We start from the raw sequence: 24,770 nt of genomic DNA, 5'->3' as shown, positions 1-24,770 counted from the left end.
ACTGGTGTACGGTCCAGTCATTGTCTTCTGCTACTGGTGTACTGTCCAGTCATTGTCTACTGCTACTGGTGTACTGTCCAGTCATTGTCTTCTGCTACTGGTGTACTGTCCAGTCATTGTCTTCTGCTACTGATGTACTGTCCAGTCATTGTCTTCTGCTACTGATGTACTGTCCAGTCATTGTCTTCTGCTACTGATGTACTGTCCAGTCATTGTCTACTGCTACTGGTGTACTGTCCAGTCATTGTCTTCTGCTACTGATGTACTGTCCAGTCATTGTCTTCTGCTACTGATGTACTGTCCAGTCATTGTCTACTGCTACTGATGTACTGTCCAGTCATTGTCTTCTGCTACTGATGTACTGTCCAGTCATTGTCTTCTGCTACTGATGTACTGTCCAGTCATTGTCTACTGCTACTGATGTACTGTCCAGTCATTGTCTACTGCTACTGGTGTACTGTCCAGTCAGTGTCTTCTGCTACTGATGTACTGTCTAGTCATTGTCTTCTGCTACTGGTGTACTGTCCAGTCATTGTCTACTGCTACTGATGTACTGTCCAGTCATTGTCTTCTGCTACTGATGTACTGTCCAGTCATTGTCTACTGCTACTGATGTACTGTCCAGTCATTGTCTACTGCTACTGGTGTACTGTCCAGTCATTGTCTTCTGCTACTGATGTACTGTCCAGTCATTGTCTTCTGCTACTGATGTACTGTCCAGTCACTGTCTACTGCTACTGATGTACTGTCCAGTCATTGTCTTCTGCTACTGGTGTACTGTCCAGTCATTGTCTTCTGCTACTGATGTACTGTCTAGTCATTGTCTTCTGCTACTGGTGTACTGTCCAGTCATTGTCTTCTGCTACTGATGTACTGTCCAGTCATTGTCTTCTGCTACTGATGTACTGTCCAGTCACTGTCTACTGCTACTGATGTACTGTCCAGTCATTGTCTTCTGCTACTGGTGTACTGTCCAGTCATTGTCTTCTGCTACTGATGTACTGTCTAGTCATTGTCTTCTGCTACTGGTGTACTGTCCAGTCATTGTCTTCTGCTACCGATGTACTGTCTAGTCATTGTCTTCTGCTACTGATGTACTGTCCAGTCATTGTCTTCTGCTACTGATGTACTGTCCAGTCATTGTCTACTGCTACTGATGTACTGTCCAGTCACTGTCTACTGCTACTGATGTACTGTCCAGTCATTGTCTTCTGCTACTGGTGTACTGTCCAGTCATTGTCTTCTGCTACTGATGTACTGTCTAGTCATTGTCTTCTGCTACTGATGTACTGTCCAGTCATTGTCTTCTGCTACTGGTGTACTGTCCAGTCATTGTCTTCTGCTACTGATGTACTGTCTAGTCATTGTCTTCTGCTACTGGTGTACTGTCCAGTCATTGTCTTCTGCTACTGATGTACTGTCCAGTCATTGTCTTCTGCTACTGATGTACTGTCCAGTCATTGTCTTCTGCTACTGGTGTACTGTCCAGTCATTGTCTTCTGCTACTGATGTACTGTCCAGTCATTGTCTTCTGCTACTGATGTACTGTCCAGTCATTGTCTTCTGCTACTGGTGTACTGTCCAGTCATTGTCTTCTGCTACTGATGTACTGTCCAGTCATTGTCTTCTGCTACTGATGTACTGTCCAGTCATTGTCTACTGTTACTGGTGTACTGTCCAGTCATTGTCTACTGTTACTGGTGTACTGTCCAGTCATTGTCTACTGTTACTGGTGTACTGTCCAGTCATTCTCTTCTGCTACTGGTGTACTGTCTAGTCACTGTCTAATGTGTTTATTTCTCTCAGTGTCGTGTCATTGTCTACTGCAGTGTAATAATAATAATAATATAATCAGGTAGGTAAAAAGGTACACTGTAGCAGGTTTTATATCAACAATATAAATTGACAGAGGTGTGGTAGTACAAGAAACAGCGTGAGTTTGACAAACCGCCGGTTTCCTGTCCCCGTCGTGGGCCACTGCAGATGGGGCCCCTCACATAAATCAAGTAATATCAGACGGTGACACTCACATAAATACTATTTTCATTTCTTTAATATCATCTTACCTTGACTTCCACGCCCTCGACATCGAGTGAGAAGAAGTCGACCACGGAGACCTGGAGGGCCAGGAGGAAGGTGTAGAGCGGGAAGGCCTTCACTGGGACGCCGTCCTCGGCCAACTGGCTCAGTACCCCGAGGTCTCCGTCTGGTCTGGAGTATACATAAGTGGACAGACGGAAGTACAATGAGCAAAAAATGTTTAGAGTAATGTGGGATTACGTTATCTACATTATTTAAAACACTTTTGTCCTTAAAACTGTTAGGTAAGTTCTTTAAATTCTAGACTTTTGCAAATGTTGGAACTTCATATTTTTGGGAATATTTACGAATTATACGAATTTACTGCTATTAGGACAATATCCAACTGTGGCCTCAGACATCACTCGGTACCCCCTACTCAAATTCTGAATATGTTAGATATTATAATATATATAAAACGCTGAACTGTAATGTCAATCCTGACCTTAAAAACTTCCTTGAAGCTTTTGAAGCACATCAGAAACAAATACCTTTTTGATATCCTAGAGTACGACTTAATCAAACTAGAAATGCTCTACAAATCAAGGGACCCAGAATGTGGAATGACCTTCCCAACCATGTTAAAGACTGTACTCTCTCAACCAGTTTAAGATAAAACGAAGCACTACCTAATTTATTTATTTATTTATTTATTTATTTATATACAAGAAGGTACATTGGGTTTGAGAGAATACATTGGATAGTACAGTATTTACATTCTTGTAAAGCCACTAGTACGCGCAGCGTTTCGGGCAGGTCCTTAATCTAGCAGATAATTTTAAGTAGGTAATTTCAATCAGGCTCCATGTAATTAATTAATTAACTAACCATGTAATTAATTAACTCCATGTAACCTACCTTAATTACCCCTAAAACGTCAACCCTTGTTTGCTATTTTTAAACAATGCTGTTTATCGACCAAATTGTATTTTTTTTAACATGTTCCCCCTTTTTTATTTTTATATTTTCTCAACACAATTTATACTTTAATCTCAATTAGTAAAGTTTTAGTCTTAGAGTTTTCCTGCCCGAAACGCTTTGCGTAATAGTGGCTTTAGGCATTGTATGTACTAGCTCTATCTATAAATCCATCATTGTTTGTATCACACCTTGTATGTATGTACTTACCTGAATAAACATTTGAATTTGAATTTTGAATTAAGCAAATCTCATCGCTGATGACTAAAAGTTGCTTGAATAAGGAATACCTAACGTAATTTCCGTGCACAATTTCGTACAGAATAAAGCTTCACAATAAGGATTGTGCACAATAAGGATTGTGCACAATAATAAATTGTGCACAATTTCGTGCATATGGCCCCCACAATTGCATTAATTGTGGGGGGGACCTATACCTGAGCATCACGTTGGAGGAGACGTTGGTGACCGAGAGAGCTGCGTTGACCGAGTAAGCTTTGCGGTGTTTGCTGAGCAGCTGCTTGTATGACACTGGGTAAGGCTCTATGAGGAGCCCCGACCAGCCGAGGTGTCGCTCTAGGTACAGCGAGTTGCTCAAGTATTCTCCGTCTAAGGCACCCACCTCTACGAACACCCCCGTTTTCTGTGGCGCAGGAGAACGTGTTAAAGTTAGGGGGACTGTGTTAGGTGTGAGTTTTCTGCTTCAACCAAGCTTTTACCTGTCTAGGGCGACATAAAGGTAATTTTTGGTTTTCCAACCATTTGGACTAGTCGGTACAGCGACCGTTTTAAGGCTTTTAGTTTCTTTATCTCATATTTTGTTCGAAACGCTCTGAGCATTAGCGACTTTAGGCATTGTACTGCCCTATCCATGATTCATACCATCTTCTTGTATCCTGTGTATGTATGTATGTATGTATGTATGTATGTATGTATGTATGTATGTATGTATGTATGTATGTATGTATGTATGTACTTTTGCTTAAATAAAAATGATTATTATATTATAATTCTAAGTGAAGACATGGAGGAGGGACTTACCAGGGTGTGAGGGAGGTACTGAAGGAGGTGTAAGGACTGCCCGAACTGGGAGAAGTCCTCCTTCTCCGGGTTGGTGAGGTTGTAGGGAGGGCGGAGGGTGGCGCCAGCTGGTGTCTCAGGTAGCTGACCAGTGCTGGGTCGTCCTGGTGGACCCCCGTGAACGTCTCGTTAGTTAGCATCACCTCCGTTGAGCTCTCCTCCAAGTGTACTGCCGACAAGTCAGAAGGTCAGGCTAGAAAGATCTCAGGGCATTTCTATTAGCAGCTTAGATGTGGGAGTCTGTCATGTATGTTTGAGTCTCTATATCATATGCTATATGTCAAATTATAGCTAAAAACAAATTCGTAACGTTCATCAGACCAACGTGAGACAATGTAGCGGTGGTGTGGTGGCCTCACATGTACCACAACATTAGAAAAGGTGCAGTGAGATGCTACTGTGTGGAAACGGTGACACCGCAGCAGGGGACGTGTAGAGGTGTCAGACAAATGAGGAACACAAGTGAGGTTTGGGTTCGGACGTTTCTGGTCAGGCAAAACAGCTGCATAATTTACGAAGTGGTAAATCGAGAGAACGGGCTGGTATAACTAAAGTAACCGTCTTGTATTGTATCACAGATGAAGTCACCTGAATTTACATGAGGTCTGCTATCTCTATAGGCCACGACGGAGACAGGAAGCCGGTGGCTTGTCAGAGGTGCCTCAATCTTAACTCAGTAACAGGCACGAGTGTGTTCCCGTCAACCAGGTTACTTCTCCCTCACTGTCATCAATATTGACACTCTGTAAGGTTGTATACATGGTCCTCTTTCTCATATATTTACCTGTACTTGAAAGTCACTAACACTTTAGTGGTCTCGATGAGGACGGGAAGCCAGCGGCTCGTCAAAGGTCCCCCCCCCAATTTGTTCCAAGTTGGATTTAAAAGTTCAGCAGAATTTTGGCATTTACGGCTTCGGCGGATAGGCGGTTCATGGGTTTATAACTCTATTGGTGAAAGAGTGTGAGAGTTGACATTCTCATAGCACAACTTTATTGCTTGCATAAGTGCTTGCAAGATTAACTTCGTTAGTTGATGTCCAAAGTATGTCAAATTGGATGTCATTGGATTCCTCCTCACTAGAGAAGGTAAAAGAGGTCAACAGCTTTGACCTGTGGCATCTGGATCTGTTGCAATAGAGTCGCAATAGTCACCAGGGTAAAGGTACCGTCTACCAAGAGGGGAAAATCTGCTACAAGATGGTAGTGGAGGGTCAGGATAGGCTCTCTCCAACTAAAACGGTTGGTTGGGGTAACCACAAGTTATCAGCCACCCTTCAGAAACAGTGTCGCACTCTGTCGAGACATGGGGATACTAGACATGACGTCACGAGATGCCTAAGGAGCTGCTACGAATCAGAGTTCACATGAAAGGCGGAAGATCTAGGGGCTGTGATTGGTTAACAGATGATGACGTTACAGAATCCTGGAGTTCCGCGGGGCACCCAGAGTTCGGCATTCGGCCACCAGAATCCGGTAGGGAAACTACGCTGTGTCCTCGAGCTCCAGGCAAGCCAGTTTCACCTAAGTCTGGAGGTACAGTACTTTTTGTAACCAAGAAATAAGCCAGATACCGAATTCCTAGTGAGCTTTCGCGGTGCAATTGATTGTATATCGTACTAGAAGAAAGTTATTTACGCACCGACGGGTCAAGGACAAGCTAGACCACGTGTGTCGTTGTTGTTGTTGTTTTAGATTCAGCTGCTCAGAACAAAAGGTTCCAAACAGCACGGTGAGCTATGGTGAGCCCGTAAGTGGAGGCTCTTTGGAGCCATTATTGATACATTATCTGTATCAATAGCTGATACTGGAGATCTGGAGATGGGGCTGGCTGTACCAGTCATGGAGCTGGTGGGTTAGTGTAGACCTCTAGGTCAGATTCAGATTCGGTCTTCCGTTTATTCTTTGGCTGAGCCTTGCTGCAAGTTGATATGGCCGTGCTGTCGTCGGAGTCTGGTGAGGTGGTCTCCATGATCTTGTCCCAGTAGGTGTCGTATTTGTGCTGCAGCGGTGGAGCTCTTACTGGGATTTCCTCGTCTGAGGAGTCCCTAACATCTGTAGTTGGTGGTTTTGTCTTTCGTCTCGCAGCCTGAGGTAGGCTCAGGTGTCGGGGATTAGTGGTAGAAGCTATTTCAAGAGCGTTGGTGGTGCTGTTAGTATTTGTAGACAGCACATCTGTTGAGATGGTGATGGTGGGCGTGTTGGGAGCTGGAGAGGGAAATATCTCTCTTTGTGCCGCCCGGATCTTGGGTGGTTCTGAAGTCTGTGTTGAGATAGATCGACTGTGTTGTGGTCGTCCTGGTGGTAGTCTCCGGAGTGGTAGTGGAGGCAGTGAGACTTGCGTCCGGGGGCGATGATGGGTTCCAGGCTGTTGGCTAGCTACAGCACGTTGAGTTCCTTGACGAATCTTTGATTGTCTGGTCCGGCAAGCCTCTCCGCTAGTCGAATAAGACCAGGGATAATGTCTGCACGTTATGTAAGGGACTGTGAGGGTGCTGGTTAGTCCTTAGGTCTCCAGTATGGAGGCCGGGTGATCTCTTGGGAGGAGTCACTGTTTGGTAGGACTGGCACGGTCGGATGATTAAGTGATAAAGATTAAGCCATCCAAGAGTTGGCACGGGCATGAATAGCCCGTAAGTGGTACAATTTTTTTCCTTCAGTAATTCTTTTCAGTATTCTGAGGTTGCATTTAATCGTCAAGCTGTTATCGCGGGAAGGATACTGCTTGATAGTCTTTATGATGGTGTCCAGCTGCTGGACACCTTTGTTGACCAGGAGAGTGGCTGTGTTGATGGCTTCAGGGTGGCCACTGCAAGATTCAGGAACTCTTAAAGCTCTTTACGGTCGCTGGTCAACTGCTGCTCCCATTTGCTGTGCAACTTTCAGACCTAAGTCACCTCTCATACCAGGACAGGTTGAGGACCACAGGGCTAACAACACACCAAACCAGACATAACAGGCCGGATCTCACTGAAACATTTAAAATACTGAACAATTTTGGGGATGTTGATGTGGACAAGTCCTTCAAAAGGTCAGATATAGCACAAACAAGTATCAACGGCTTCAAGCTCAACAAGCCACAACGTAGAACTGAAAACAGGAGATGCTTTTTGTGAAGTTACCCTTTTAATCTAATACATTTCTTAGCACCACGTTGGGCGCCAATGTGAAGTGACCAATTTTTCCTCACAAGTCTAGCACCGCGCTGGGCGCCAAATGTGGTCACTTCACATTTTACTGGTTATTGGGATGTGGATTCGAATGTTCGCCTTCAACAAACAACTGAATACGCTCCGGAGGCGTGAACAAGACGCCATAGTCGAGGTATCCCAGGTGGAGCTGAAAGCCAGGATGGTCTTGTACTGCACCAGCAATACTGAACCTTCCACACTTCCACAGACGGAAGTAAGGCAGCGTCTGGGATGCTCTCAGACGTAGGTTCGAATCCTCGTCACGGCTCTTGTTGATTTGTTTATTTGATGCATCACGCTATTGTGATTTCTGTGTGTAATGAAGTAAGGGCTAAGAGGTAAAACGGCCTATTGATATAGCTCGAGTGCAGGGGGGAATTGTGTAAAATCCTGGTTTGTGTCTCGGAGAGGCTGCAGGATCCAAGTAAATTCAGTTGAATTTCTGGTTGCAATGCTTATACCATGTCGTAGCATGAGTAGTGGATGCTCAACATTGCAGACATAATTATATGCCCTGAAGGAGGCCATAAACTATAGAATTGAGAATAATTTACATGATGTCATCATTCATACCGACTCTAAATCTTCGCTCCAGGCATTGTTATCCAGTCACACAGAGATAATATACAACTCATCACAGAAATTCAACATATAGGAAAAAAAGCCCATAATCTAGGGCTGTCAATAACCCTAAATTGGATACCAAGTCACATTGGCATAGATGGTAATGAAAAGGCAGACTCACTAGCAAAACTGTCACTGCTCTACCTGTTGTACAGGTTCAAATACCTCCGAGTTTCTCACAGATTAAGGAGCAAATCAAGAAGAAAATACAACTATCAAAAGTCGCCACAGAGCCAAAGTAGCGGAAGGAAGATCCACTGCGATATGGTACGAACAAGCCACTGGGTACTACTCTACAAGCCTGACAAAAAGATATCCAGAGATATTGCAGTAGCCATACACAGACTCAGACTTGGTTACAAGTGCTGCTGGGAGGTAATGAACCCAATAGTTAAAGAGTGTCACATCTGTGGAACAGAAGCAGACTTCATCTACACCTGGAGCTTTTGAGTCTTAGTTTGTCATTGTTCTTCTTGATTGAGTCGCACTTTACATTTATGTGTATATTCCTTAATTCCTTCTCTTCACCTCCTTCAAACATTAATGTAGATAATAGGATGTCGTCTAATCTTTCTAGTGTGAACACGGCCCTTTTATCGTCCATTATAACTTCGCTAGTCTCATCTTTTAAGGGTCTTACAGAGTCCTTTGTTGTGGGTTTCACTTCTTATATCCCATAATATATTCTCGCTGTTAACTGATTGAAAAATCAGTTCTTCAAAATTCATTGTTATTTCTAGTCTGACGCAACGCTGGAACGCGTTTCGTAATAACTTATTACATTTTCAAAGACTAGTTTACACACACAACTGTAACCTGTATGATGTTGTTTATAGATCGGAGCAAGTTCCAAGTAGCACGGGCTATGGTGAGCCCGTAACTTACCTGGCACAGGAGCGGGGCAAGTAGCACAGGCTATGGTGAGCCGTAGTGGGCTTACCTGGCACAGGAGCGGTGCCTGTGTAACCTGCAAACACACATCCATACTTATACGCGCATTTGGGTAAGGTGATATAAAAGTTTTGGGTGAGGTGATTGACATTTACACAAGACAGAACACGAACCAATGGGTATAAAAACATAAGAATGGAAGTAACTGCAGAAGGCCTATTGGCCCATAGCATCACCACTTCCTCTTCATGCTTCTATATTGGTTCGGAGTCTTCAAGTGGGTAGAATATATGAAGTGGCGCGTTCAAGCGTCGTGTTCAGACTAGAAATAAAAATGAATTTTGGAGAACTGATTTTTCAATTACCATCGAGATTGAAAAGAAACATAAGAAATATTGAGAAAATTCGGGTTAGAATTATTAATCTTACCTTTTCGGTTATATTTAACAACACACACACACACACACACACACACACACACACACACACACACACACACACACACACACACACACACACACACACACTACCACTACACACACACCACTAGACTAGTCCCAGAACTAAAAGGCATGAGTTACGAGGAAAGGCTGCGGGAAATGCACCTTACGACACTGGAAGACAGAAGAGTAAGGGGAGACATGATCACAACCTACAAAATCCTCAGAGGAATCGACCGGGTAAACAAGGATAAACTATTCAACACTGGTGGGACGCGGACAAGGGGACACAGGTGGAAACTGAGTACTCACATGAGCCACAGGGACGTTAGAAGGAACTTTTTCAGTGTCAGAGTAGTTAACGGATGGAATGCATTAGGCAGTGATGTGGTGGAGGCTGACTCCATACACAGTTTTAAATGTAGATATGATAGAGCCCAGTAGGCTCAGGAATCTGTACACCAGTTGATTGACAGTTGAGAGGCGGGACCAAAGAGCCAAAGCTCAACCCCCGCAAGCACAAATAGGTGAGTACAAATAGGTGAGTACACACACACACACACACACACACACACACACACACACACACACACATACACACACACATACACACACACATACACACACACATATATATATATATATATATATATATATATATATATATATATATATATTATAATATATAATATATATATATATATATATATATATATATATAATATGAGAGGCACACAATAACAGGAAATATGAGGGTCACATGCAAAGCTGACGAACACTCGTGTAGCCTTCAGGCACCTGGACAGGGAATCTTTTACGACGTTGTACACTACCAATGTTAGACCAGCACTGGAATATGCAGCCCCGGCGTGTAAGCCTCACCTAAATAGCACAAAGTAAAACAAGATAAAGTCCAGAGGTTTGCTACAAGACTGCTCCTTAAAGTAAGACAACTGAGCTACGAGTAAGGGCTGAGAGAACTAGACCTCACCACCCTAGAAAAAAAAAGAGGTGACATGATCACGGCATATAAGATTCATAATTAGCATGAACAGGGGGCAGGATGACAGAACATAGGTGAGAAGAAGAAACTTAGACGGTGGACCATTGTGATGTACTCACCTAGTTGTGTTTACGGGGGTTGAGCTTTGGCTCTTTGGTCCCGCCTCTCAACTGTCAATCAACTGGTGTACAGGTTCCTGAGCTTATTGGGCTCTATCATATCTACATTGTAAACTGTGTATGGAGTCAGCCTCCACCACATCACTGCCTAATGCATTCCACCTGTTAACTACTCTGACACTGAAAAAAATTCTTTCTAACGTCCCTGTGGCTCATGTGGGTACTAAGTTTCCACCTGTGTCCCCTTGTTCGTGTTCCACCCGCGCTAAAGAGTTTGTCTTTGTCCACCCTGTCAATTCCCTTGAGAATTTTGTAGGTGGTTATCATGTCTCCCCTTACTCTTCTGTTTTCCAGGGTTGTGAGGTTCAGCCCCCCTTATAGCCTTTCCTCGTAACTCATTCCTCTCATTTCCGGGACCAGTCTGGTGACATACCTGTGAATCTTCTCTAACATCGTCTTGTGAGGACCAAGTGTATAGTGAGACCAGTGAGCAAGTCACCTGAAAGAGAAGGTAGGTAGGTGATGCTCCATCCTTAGTGTCAAGAGCAGGTATAGCAAGAAGCAGGAGGGTGGTTAGCCCAGCAGGTGAAGGTGCAGGCACACACACAGGTGAGAACACATACATTGCTTGAGAAGGGGTTGATGACGTGAGTGGAGAGTGTGGTGGTAGCTGGCGTTGCCCGTGGTGTACACGATAACACCCACACACGCTATTCCCATCACTCGTAGCAACCTTACTGACCAATACTTCCTCATATTGATCTCTCTGTGGGCACGCATAATGTATGGGTATATATGGGAACATCTTATATACCTGGCAGACTATGGCAGGTGATCTGAGGGCAGGGATAATGTATGGGTATATATGGGAACACCTTATATACCTGGCAGACTATGGGAGGTGATCTGAAGGCAGACATAATGTATGGGTATATATGGGAACACCTTATATACCTGGCAGATTATATAAGGTGATCTGAGGGCAGACATAATGTATGGGTATATATGGGAACACCTTATATACCTGGCAGACTATGGCAGGTGATCTGAGGGCAGGCATAATGTATGGGTATATATGGGAACACCTTATATACCTGGCAGACTATGGCAGGTGATCTGAGGGCAGGCATAATGTATGGGTATATATGGGAACACCTTATATACCTGGCAGATTATATAAGTTGATCTCAGGGCAGGCATAATGTATGGGTATATATGGGAACACCTTATATACCTAGCAGATTATATAAGTTGATCTCAAGGCAGGCATAATGTATGGGTATATATGGGAACATCTTATATACCTGGCAGACTATGGGAGGGTGATCTGAGGGCAGACATAATGTATGGGTATATATGGGAACATCTTATATACCTGGCAGACTATGGGAGGGTGATCTGAGGGCAGGCATAATGTATGGGTATATATGGGAACACCTTATATACCTGGCAGACTATGGCAGGTGATCTGAGGGCAGACATAATGTATGGGTATATATGGGAACACCTTATATACCTGGCAGACTATGGCAGGTGATCTGAGGGCAGGCATAATGTATGGGTATATATGGGAACACCTTATATACCTGGCAGACTATGGCAGGTGATCTGAGGGCAGACATAATGTATGGGTATATATGGGAACACCTTATATACCTGGCAGACTATGGGAGGTGATCTGAGGGCAGACATAATGTATGGGTATACATGAGGAGCCTGGCCCCTTGTATCACAGAAACAACAGGGATACGTACTGCATTTCAGGTATTCATTATACACCCCCCATACCCATCCCATGGGGGGAAGGGGTGGAATGGGTTACAGAGGCACATAATGGGCTCAGGAACTGAACCTCATAGTTCGTTTAGCTAAGCAAATGACAAACTTGTGAAGCTAGTTACACAATTGTTAATATTACATACACCTACATATATACATAGATGTACACAAATACATATACATAGATGTACACAAATACATTTACATATCAATAATGGTGAGTCACACAATTACTAGTCTTGCTGCACACCCACCCAACTGGGCGGCAGCTTTGGTCATGTGCTCCACACCCAACCAACTGGGCGGCAGCTTTACAGTCATGTGCTCCACACCCACCCAACTGGGCGGCAGCTTTACAGTCATGTGCATGCATTACCTACAGTCAGCAAACTCTGGATACTTCGCTAAGATTCCTGGCAGCACATCATTATGAATGGAGTACTTACACATTTCTTGGACAATATTGATGGTGTTATCTCTGAATTACGCGATTTTTTCGCATTCCATTATATGATGACGCAAAGTATGCGAGTAGTTCTGCTGACAGAGTTAACTTTTAGTCAAGTCTATATCAGCAGACGTTACAAACTGCCAGAGGCACATATAGCCGAGCCTAAGCCTAGTGACGAAGCAAAATATTAGAATTCCTCAGTTATTGCGAACACATTATGTGATGAACGCATAGTGATGAATCTCTGATAAAAATGTTCACTACTCGACCGAAGCAGAAATATCACGAAATTACATTAAGGCTCCTAGACTCTGGAATGTCTTCCAAAATAAGGTTAAAAGCTGTACTTGTCTCAACTAATTTACAAGCAAGAGATAACTAATTAACATCATGCAATAAATTTCACTCACTTTTCCACATTGTAAATAAGTCAATTTATGTTATGTTATCCGTTGCTAAAGCAACAGATTTTATAATAAAGTAACATATTACTTATTGTTGTATAAATTTCTTCAACGATTCCTGTAAATTAACTTAGCTTCTGTTAAACAATGTTACATCAATAAATGTAAAGCCTAACTAAATAGGCTTTTTTAATTATGGGTGAAATGCAGTGTGTGTGTAGCTACAATGGTTCAATACATGGTCATATACACACACTTTACCTAGATGTGACCACTTTAACATGTCACTTGTGTATTGTGTGAATATAAGTGTTATTATTTGTTTACCTGAGCAAGAGCGGCACCACCTTCCTCGTTACTGTCCGGTAACTCACTGAGCGGCGCCACCTTCCTTGTTACTGTCCAGTAACTCACTGAGCGGCGCCACCTTCCTGGTTACTGTCCGGTAACTCACTGAGCGGCGCCACCTTCCTGGTTACTGTCCGGTAACTCACTGAGCGGCGCCACCCTCCTGGTTAGCGTCCGGTAACTCACTGAGCGGCGCCACCTTCCTTGTTACTGTCCAGTAACTCACTGAGCGGCGCCACCTTCCTCGTTACTGTCCGGTAACTCACTGAGCGGCGCCACCCTCCTGGTTAGCGTCCGGTAACTCACTGAGCGGCGCCACCTTCCTTGTTACTGTCCGGTAACTCACTGAGCGGCGCCACCTTCCTTGTTACTGTCCGGTAACTCACTGAGCGGCGCCACCTTCCTGGTTACTGTCCGGTAACTCACTGAGCGGCGCCACCTTCCTTGTTACTGTCCGGTAACTCACTGAGCGGCGCCACCTTCCTCGTTAATGTCCGGTAACTCACTGAGCGGCGCCACCTTCCCCGTTAATGTCCGGTAACTCACTGAGCAGCGCCACCTTCCTGGTTAACGTCCGGTAACTCACTGAGCGGCGCCACCTTCCTCGTTAACGTCCGGTAACTCACTGAGTAGGGGGCGCAGCGCCCTTTTCCGCGCTAAGGTAACATTTGTTCTGCCATAGATGGTTTTTAACCTACGTGTGGAGTCTGCATCCATTGCCTCTCCAAGTATGTTAGTGGGTGAGTATAGTACATTCTTGTAAAGTCACTATAAAGTTCGCATAGTGTTTCCCGCAGGTCATAAGGTGACACATAACCGTAATGATAGACGCATTGTAACAAAATTTAAATTCACATAATAACGATCATCAGTATAAAGAGATTAAAAAAGTTATGGGGATGAAGTGGCATTTCTACATTATAATATATTGGGTGAGGAAGTGGATAGGAACTCACTTCCTATTTCACCAGGAAGTGAGTTTCATATATTGGGGCCTTCTTTTTTTACTAAACATAATAGATACCCCTAAAAAGATTCATAGAAAACACTGACCTTACCTAACCTTGTTAGTATCTTAAGATAAGCATCTTATTGCTTCGTAATTACAATTATTACTTAACCTATACCTATTATAGGTTAGGTAATAATTGTAATTACGAAGCAATAAGATGCTTATCTTAACATACTAACAATGTTAGGTAAGGTCGGTGTTTTCTATGAATCTTTTTAAGGGTATCTATTATGTTAAGTATGTCACCTATGCACATATTTAATAAGTCAATATTGACTTATTAAATTTGCGAGAACGGGTTGCTTTTTTTGCATGCCATGCTTGCATAGACTATGTCTAACTCTTGGATTATTAAAGATATATTTATTTCTGGTATGATGCTCATTGGTTATATTACAGCTTACTAGGAAGGGTCTCAAAACAGTATTAAAATTTAGGAATGAGGGTTTGTAAGTTTAGCCACATAAAAGGCTAAACAATCCCTGACTTACAAAGGAAATACTTAAATCTATTAATAAAAAACACGACCTTGAGAACAAGTATAGGTTAGGAATCGTCTCCAAAGAATTTTCAAAGAATTACTCATCATTGCTATCTAAAATAATTAGAAGAGCCAAAATTAAATACTACGAAGATAAATTTACCCAAACAAAGGGCAACATTAAGAAAACATAGAGCACAATTTCACAAATATTGGGATCAAAGAAGATTTTAAATAACAAACCAACACTCCTGTCCAATAATGATGGTCAGCTTACAGCCTCTGATACTGCTACTGAGTTCAAAAGGTTCTTCTCTTCCATTGGGTCATCCCTTGCAAATGATATTCCATCTTCCAGTACTGACATTAATGACTATCTTACAGGTAACTGTCCACAGTCTATGTACCTAAAGCCTGCAAATTCCACTGATGTAAATGAGATAATCCTTTCCCTTAAAACCAAGCCCTTGAGAAGATACCAACTTTAATTTACAAAAAAGCCTCCAGATCTTTAGCTCCTGCCATTGCATTGCTCTTCAACAAGTCACTTGAAGTCCAAACCTTTCCAGATATTGTAAAAAAAAAAGCGAGAGTAACCCCTTGTCCACAAATGTGGTGATCTCACAGATGTTAACAACTACAGACCCATATCAAGAGCAGCAGAACACTACAGACCTGTAGTGTTCTGCTGTTCTCTCTCTGCCTTTTATGATGATAGTGGCGACATTTGCACATTTCCATCATTTCACATTTGATCTTCATAGTTTCCTACCTAGTGCCTTAAACTCACACTGTATCTAGTGCTACCCGCTCACCCAGTGTATGTACCTAAGCCATACAACTTCACCATTGTAATCATTGCTATCATCTTATATCATGGTTGCTATGTTGAATGATAATTTTACTACAATGTACCTAGAACTACACCTCAAATAATGCTACAATGTACCTATTGATAATCCTCAAATTTTACCGCAATGTACCTACTAATTTTCTTCAAAATTTCTTACTATGTACTTGTTACCATTTCTCAATTTTGTACAAATTACATACTTAAAATTATCTGTTAGATAAGGACCTGTAAAATGATAAATGCTATGAACTCTCATAAACCCAATGTACATTCTTGTATATATATATATATATATATATATATATATATATATATATATATATATATAATATATATATATATTATATATATATTAATAAATAAAGATTATTTTTAGACGTGTAGTTGATTGAGACTAATTTATGTCACTTGATTTCAAGATAGATGAGCGTCTTGGAATAGCCATACCGACGAGAGGTTTGGACCCATTTAACTGTTCGAGTTAGAATCGACGCTGTATATATATGGTAAACTATTAGGCAGACTGGCATCCTGTTTCAGTCTACAGGTGTGGGCAGCACCTGCAACACTACATACAGTCAACAGGTGTTGCTAGTGGCCGGCCTGTACGTTCACCAGATATATTCTCTGCCTCTGACTCTCCTCTCACATACACACACACACACACACACACACACACACACACACACACACACACACACACACACACACACACACACACACACACACACACCACATGAGCCACAGGGACGTTAGAAGGAACTTTTTCGGTGTCAGAGTAGTTAACGGATGGAATGCATTAGGCAGTGATGTGGTGGAGGCTGACTCCATACACAGTTTACAATGTAGATATGATAGAGCCCAGTAGGCTCAGGAATCTGTATAGCAGTTGATTGACAGTTGAGAGGCGGGACCAAAGAGCCAAAGCTCAACCCCCGCAAGCACAAATAGGTGAGTACACATACACACACACAGAGTGCAGAGAAGAACATTCAAGATGGCCGCCGGCAAGAGGAAATACAAAACAGAGCTTGATTTTGTTGGATTCAGTGAAGAAAGCATTGATATAACCAGTCTATACAACAAGGTGGTAAAATTAGATACTATAGTGACCTCTCACGTAGAAATAATTAGTAAATTGAAAGAAAGTAATGACCATTTAAATAGCAAAGTTGTATGTCTTGAGGGTGTAGTGAAAGACTTGTACACGGATAAGATTCAATTGGAAACAAATTGCAAAGTCATGGAAGAAGAAAATAGACTCTTAAAAATAGCTTTGGAAGAAGTTAAAGTAAATTTAAACATAAATGACTACAATAGGTTAGGTAAGGAATTTCAACAGGAGAAACAGCTTTTGTCAGCACAGATGGAGGAAGTTACACAGGGAATAGAACAGTGCAAGAAAGATATGCAACTCACTTATGCACAAGTGGCCAAGGAGAAGGAAAAAATAGAAGAAGCAGTAAAGGAAGCCAAACACTGCAGCAACCAGGATAAAACAAACATTAGGCTGGAAGTGAGAAAAGAATTGGTATCTAATCCGAAGTTGGTGCAAAACACAGTTGATCGGAGTAAGTCCCTGATCATTTTTGGCTGCAAAGAAAAGGAGATAACATCTAGGTCAGAAAGAGCTGTAGAAGAAGCGAAAGTAGTAGATAAAATTGTTGGCCTCGTGGAAGGTCTTACAACCATAGAGAATGTGTGCGACTACAGGAGAATAGGCAGATATGTAAAAGGGAAAGATCGACCTTTGAGGATCACCCTAAACGGTGCCAAACAGATGGAAGAAGTACTAAGGAATGCTAGAAAATTACAAAGTGATGAGGATGGGAAAGTGTGGTCGTTAAGACGAGATCTTTCAAAAGAAGATAGAGAGAAGCTGAAACTGAACCTCGCCGAGGCAAAACGTTTAAATGAGAGCAGGAATGAAGAAAAAATCAATTCTTTTTTCTACAAAGTGATAGGGGCAGGCAGACCAGTAAAGTGGTACATAAAGGCAAACCAACAAAATCATTAGAGAGGGGGAGTGAAAAATAAGAAGAGGGGGAACAAGTTCCTGAAGATTGCATACACCAACATAGTTGGCGTGAGATCGAAGATACTGGAGTTAAGTGATGTAATACAGCTGCAGACACCAGACATTGTTGCACTCACGGAGACAAAACTTGAAGATGTTATTTTAAATGAGGTCATATTCCCAAGGGGCTACTCAATTTGGAGACGGGACAGAAAAATTAGGAAAGGCGGTGGCGTTGCTGTGCTGGTAAAAGAACACCTAAAGGTGAACGAAATAGTGACTGCCAATCCACAAGAAGTTGACATAATAGCACTAGAGATCTGCCATGAGGATGATAAACTAATGATCATAAATGCATATAGTCCACCGCTAAGCAGCACAATGTCAAAGGAGGAGCTAGATAGTAAAAGAGAAGGTCTTATAACAATAATGAGAGAGATCATAGCGAGAGCAGATAACGATAGATCACGACTGTTGATAGTCGGCGACTTCAACTTGAAAGCCATAGACTGGGAAGCATATGAAGCTAAAACAGAAGATTTCTGGACCTGTAAATTTGTAGACCTCATCCTGGAAACATTCTTGTATCAACATGTTAAACAAGCTACGAGGATGAGGGAAGGGGACGTTCCCTCCATGCTAGATTTGATATTTACCAGGAAGGAGGAAGAAATATTTGACATTCAGTACCTTCCTCCCTTGGGTAAAAGTGACCATGTCTTTTTGGGAATAAAGTATACAATGCGTTATAATCTGGAAGAAAATATGAAGGTTGAAGCAATTGAAAAACCTGACTTTAGGAGAGGACATTATAGCAACCTTAGAATTTTTTTTAATGAGTATAATTGGACAGACTTGTTGCAAGGCAAGGAAGTGAATGAGATGTATATCAAGTTTTGTGAAATATGTGATAAAGGCACAAACAAATTTATACCAAAACAGAGATGCAGAACTAGGAAACAGGATTGGTTCAACAGAAATTGCGAGAAGGCCAGAGACCAAAAGACACAAAATTGGAATCAATATAGGAAGAGGCCGAACCCCCAAACATACCAGCGATACAAAGATGCGAGAAACAACTACACGGCAGTGAGGAGAGAGGCAGAGAGGAACTTTGAAAAAAGGGATTGCAGACAAATGTAAAACAGAACCAGGTCTATTCTATAAATTTATAAATAACAAATTGCAGGTAAAGGATGATATACAGAGGTTGAAAATGGGAAATAGATTCACGGAAAATGAAAAGGAAATGTGTGAAACATTAAACGAAAAGTTCCAAAGTGTGTTTGTACAAAATGAAATTTTCAGGGAACTAGATACAATAAGAATTCCAGAGAACAACATAGAGCACATAGAGGTGTCTAGAGACGAAGTGGAAAAAATGCTCAAGGAGCTAAATAAGAACAAGGCAGTTGGTCCAGATGGAGTTTCACCATGGGTTCTGAGAGAATGTGCACCTGAGCTCAGCATTCCACTTCAACTGATTTTTCAGGCATCCCTGTTTACAGGAGTTGTAGGTGATGCGTGGAAAAAGGCTAACATAGTTCCAATCTACAAAAGTGGAAGCATGGAAGACCCCCTTAATTATAGACCTGTATCATTGACAAGTGTAATAGTCAAAATATTGGAAAAAATAATTAAAACTAAATGGGTTGAACACCTGGAGAGAAATGATATAATATCAGACAGACAGTATGGTTTTCGATCTGGAAGATCCTGTGTATCAAATTTACTCAGTTTCTATGAACGAGCAACAGAGATATTACAGGAAAGAGATGGTTGGGTTGACTGCATTTATCTGGACCTAAAAAATGCTTTTCACAGAGTTCCACATAAGAGGTTGTTCTGGAAACTGGAAAATATTGAAGGGGTGACAGGTACGCTTCTAACATGGATGAAAAATTTTCTGACTGATAGAAAAATGAGGGCAGTGATCAGAGGCAATGTGTCGGACTGGAGAAATGTCACAAGTGGAGTACCACAGGGTTCAGTTCTTGCACCAGTGATGTTTATTGTCTACATAAATGATCTACCAGTTGGTATACAGAATTATATGAACATGTTTGCTGATGATGCTAAGATAATAGGAAGGATAAGAAACTTAGATGATTGTCATGCCCTTCAAGATGACCTGGACAAAATAAGTATATGGAGTACTGTAACCCTCACTGTAACTCTTTGCTTTCTATTGCTTAGGTACTGTTACTTGTTGTAACAGTACCTGTTACAGTAGTAACAGTAACAGTAGTAACAATAACAGTAACAGTACACACACTAACATATTGTTAATGTGTGTGTGTTGTGTGTGGTGTGTGTGTGTGTGTGTGTGTGTGTGTGTGTGTGTGTGTGTGTGTGTGTGTGTGTGTGTGTGTGTAATTACCATTGATTTATTAAAGCCATCCAGTTTTATGAACACTTGTTGCTATATCACCTGATTTGGCAACACCTGAAGCTGGCACTAGGGAAGTTGGGGGGGGAAGGGGATCATATCACCCCATTATATATCAAAAGAGAGAGAGAGGGAGAGAGAGAGAGAGAGAGAGAGAGAGAGAGAGAGAGAGAGAGAGAGAGAGAGAGAGAGAGAGAGAGAGAGAGAGAGAGAGAGAGAGAGAGAGGGAGGGAGAGTGTAACTTATGGCCTGCTTGAGCCAGTAACTGGATTCTTTCTGCATAATGTGCCTTAATTAGAGCCTCGTCTTCTATGATCCCACCCCAAGTTAATGACAAGTTCTCAAGAATGGACGGCAGGAAGTAATTGTGTAAGGAATAAAGGCGGGTAAACAAGATGCAATTACACCTTCACCAAGAGCTGCATTTCTCGCAGCCTTTCCTCGTAACTCTTAGTTCTGGGACTAGTCTAGTGATGTACATCTGAACTTTTTCCAGCTTCGTCTTGTGCTTGACAAGGTACGGGCTCCATGCTGGGGCCGCATACTCCAGGATTGGTCTTACATATGTGGTGTACAAGATTCTGAAGGATTCCTTACACAGGTTCCTGAAGGCGTTCTGATGTTATCCAGCCTCGCATACGGCGCAGATGTTATTATTTTTATGTGGGTTTCAGGAGACAGGTTTGGTGTGATATCCACTCTTAGATCTTTCTCTCTGTCCGTTCCATGAAGGAGTTCATTTCCAATTCGGTATCCTGTCTGGCCTCCTGATTCCACTGCCTAGTTTCATTATTTTACATATACGCGGGTTGAACTTTAGTAGCCATTTGTTGGACCATTTGTTCAGTTTGTCCAGGTCATCTTGTAGCCTCATACTATCTTCCTCTGTTTCAATCCTCCTCATAATTTTTGCATCGTCGGCAAACATTGAGAGGAACGAATCTATACCCTCTGGGAGATCATTTACATATACCAGAAACAGTATAGGTCCAAGGACTGACCCCTGCGGGACTCCACTTGTGACGTCTCGCCAATCTGAGACCTCACCCCTCACAGTGACTTGCTGTCTTCTGTTGCTTAGGTACTCCCTTGTGCAAAGGAGTATCTTCCCTTTCACTCCAGCCTGCATCTCCAGCTTTTGCACTGGTATCTTGTGTGGCACTGTGTCAAAGATTAAAAAAATATGCAGTCTGCCCACCCCTCTTTTTCTTGCCTGATTTTTGTTGCCTGGTCGTAAAATTCAATTAATCCTGTGAGGCAGGACCTGCCATCCCTGAACCCATGTTGATGCTGTGTTACAAAGTTTCTTCGCTCCAGATGTTCCACTAGCTTTCTTCGCACAACTTCTCCATCAGCTTGCATGGTATGTAGGTTAGGGACACTGGCCTGTAGTTCAGTGCCTCCTGTCTATCCCCTTTCTTGTATATCAGGACAACATTAACCATCTTCCAAATTTCTGGCAGTTCACCTGTTACCAGTGACTTGTTGTACACCATGGAGAGTGGCAGGCACAGAGCTTCTGCTCCTTCCTTTAGAATCCACGGTGAGATTCCATCCGGGCCTATAGCCTTTGTCACATCCAACTTCAGCAAAAGCTTCCTTACATTCCCACTGGTAATCCCAAACTCTTCTAGTCATGCCTGGTTAACTATTCCCCTCTCTTATCTGAGTGTGTGTATTCACCTAGTTGTGCTTGCGGGAGTTGAGCTCTGCACTTTCGGCTCGCCTCTTAACTGTCGATCAATCAACTGTTACTAACTACTAACAATTTTTTCACACACACACACACACACACACACACACACACACACACACACACACACACACCACACACACACACACACACACACACACGCAGAAAATATTCCTGCAGAGGGATATGACAAGGGAAGAGAGAATACGGACAGCAGACGCGAGGAAGGAGCGCAGGAAGAGAGAAGGAAATCAGAGTACCACAACCCAGAACCCTACAATCCCAGAGGGAAGTGGAGAACCCTCCTCAAACAGTGCAACAGCCACAGGGATTGGGGCACCACCCCCAAATTCTACCCAACAGACACCCAACCTGCCCCATCCCCTGTCAGCCCCCCACTAAGTACCCACCTAGGGCACCCTCCCCCCACCCACCCCCCACCCCCCACTCACCCCCCTTCTCCCCCTCACCCCTCTCCCCAGGACCTCCCTTCTCCCCCATCCCCCATGCCCTCCCTCTCCCACATGCCTTCCCGTCTCTCCCACCCCCATGCCCTCCCTTCTCCCCCTCCCCCCTAAGCCCCCCACTCTCCCCCACCCCACCTAAGTCTTCCCCTCTCCCCCACTCCCCTAAACCCTCCCCTCTTCCTCACCCACCTCAGCCCTCCCTTTTCCCCCACGCCCCCCAAGCCCTCCACCCTTTTCTCTTCCCCCAAGCCCCCCCATCTCCCCTATCCCCCACAGCCTCTCCTCCCCCCATGCTTCCCCAACCCTCCCTCTCTTACCCACCCCCTGTACCCTCCCCCTCTTATCCACCCCCTGTACCCTCCCCCTCTTATCCACCCCCTGTACCCTCCCCCTCTTATCCACCCCCTGTACCCTCCCCCTCTCCCCCACCACCCCAAGCCCTCCCTCCTCCACCAATCCCCCCGTGCCAGGTCCCCCCAGCTCCCACTCACCCCAGATCCCAAAGGTCCCCCCCAGAAAAGAAGCAGAAGAGAGTCAGTTTCAGGGTGATGTACTCGAACATAGATGGGATCACAAGCAAGACAAGTGAACTAAGGGAAAGAGCACAAGAAGTTAACCCAGATGTAATCGGACTCACTGAAACAAAACTCTCTGGAATCATAACGAATGCCGTGTTTCCCCAGGAGTATACAGTAATAAGGAAAGAGAGGGAAGGTAGAGGAGGAGGCGGAGTGGCCCTACTCATGAGAAGGGAATGGAGTTTTAAGGAGATGGCCATCCCGGGCTGTGAGGAGTTCAGAGACTACATAGCAGGCACCATAACAATGGGAGGACCAAGAATAGTAGTAGCAGTAATATACAACCCTCCACCAAATGACAGGAGACCCAGTCAAGAGTATGAAAACAACAACAAGGCAGTTAACACTATAATTGAGAGGGCAGCCTCTGCTGCCTGTAGAAATAGATCCCACCTGCTCATCATGGGCGACTTCAATCACGGAAAGATTGACTGGGAGAACAAGGAACCGCATGGAGGCGAGGATACGTGGAGAGCCAAACTATTGGAGGTGGTGACAAGCAACTTTTTAACGCAGCATGTCGGAGAACCCACAAGGATGAGAGGCAATGACGAACCAGCGAGACTCGACCTAGTCTTCACTCTGAACGACTCCGACATAAGAGAAATCGGTTTTGAGGACCCAGTAGGAATGAGCGACCACAGTGTACTGGTGTTTGAGTACTTGATTGAAGAAGGGTTATTGAACTCGAGGAGGGATACCGAAACCAAAAGGTTAGCATACCGAAAGGGAAACTATGAGGGGATAAGAAAATTCCTAACAGATATAGCATGGGAAACAGAGCTCAGGGGAAAGACGGCCCAAGATATGATGGATTACATCACGCAGAAGTGCAAGGACGCAGCAAACAAGTTTGTCCCAGTCCAAAAGGAAAAAGAGAGAAATGAGATGAGAAACCCATGGTTTAATCAAAGATGTAGGCTAGCTAAGCAGCAAAGTAAAAGGGCATGGAGAAACTATAGGAATAACAGGACACTGGAGAGCAGAGGAAGATACCAGAATGCCAGGAATGAATATGTCAGGATGAGAAGAGAGGCAGAAAGACAATACGAAAATGACATCGCAAGCAAGGCAAAGACTCAGCCTAAATTGTTGCATAGCCACATTAGGAGAAAAACAACAGTAAAGGAACAGGTTATGAGATTAAGGATAGGGGCGGAAGGATTCACTACAAATGACAAGGAAGTGTGTGAGGAATTGAATAAGAAATTCCAGGAGGTCTTCACCTTAGAACAAGGAGAAATTCCAGAGGTAAGTGAGGGAATAGCTAACCAGGAACCACTGGAAGAGTTTGAGATTACCAGTGGGGAAGTAAGGAAGTGTTTACTAGAGTTGGACGTGACGAAGGCTATAGGCCCAGATGGAATCTCCCCTTGGGTTCTAAAGGAAGGAGCAAGAGAACTGAGCCTACCACTCTCCATAGTGTATAACAAATCACTGGCAACAGGGGAACTGCCAGATACTTGGAAAGCAGCTAACGTAGTCCCGATATACAAGAAAGGGGATAGACAGGAGGCACTGAACTACAGGCCAGTGTCCCTAACCTGCATACCATGCAAGCTGATGGAGAAGATTGTGCGAAAAAAACTAGTGGAGCATCTGGAGCGAAGGAACTTTGTAACACAGCATCAACATGGGTTCAGGGATGGCAGGTCCTGCCTCACAGGGTTACTTGAATTCTACGACCAGGCAACAAAAATAAGGCAAGAAAGAGAAGGGTGGGCAGACTGCATATTTTTGGATTGTCAGAAAGCCTTTGATACAGTGCCACACAAGAGGCTAGTGCGAAAGTTGGAGATGCAGGCTGGAGTGAGAGGGAAGGTACTCCGGTGGATAGAGGAATACCTAAGCAACAGGAGACAACGAGTCTGTGTGAGGGGTGAGGTCTCAGATTGGCGAGACGTCACAAGTGGAGTCCCGCAGGGGTCAGTCCTTGGACCTATACTGTTTCTGG

The 24,770-nt window shown here is 43.4% G+C and overlaps 1 protein-coding gene across 1 annotated transcript in view; it reads right to left on the bottom strand.

The window, feature by feature from the left end:
- Positions 1-3,870, bottom strand: part of LOC123765966 (protein Star) — a 4,771-nt gene extending 901 nt beyond the window's left edge. Inside the window, exons 1-3 of the mRNA XM_069336935.1 lie at positions 3,757-3,870; positions 3,435-3,640; positions 2,067-2,211 (exon numbers count right to left, since the gene is read on the bottom strand). Coding sequence (XP_069193036.1) covers positions 2,067-2,211; positions 3,435-3,640; positions 3,757-3,870 — 465 coding nt within the window. The remainder of the gene's footprint in view (positions 1-2,066; positions 2,212-3,434; positions 3,641-3,756) is intronic.
- Between the last annotated feature and the right edge of the window lie 20,900 nt (positions 3,871-24,770).

Source organism: Procambarus clarkii, chromosome 37 (assembly GCF_040958095.1).
Source record: "Procambarus clarkii isolate CNS0578487 chromosome 37, FALCON_Pclarkii_2.0, whole genome shotgun sequence".
NCBI lineage: Eukaryota > Metazoa > Arthropoda > Malacostraca > Decapoda > Cambaridae > Procambarus > Procambarus clarkii.
This window is presented reverse-complemented; position numbering and strand designations above follow the sequence as displayed.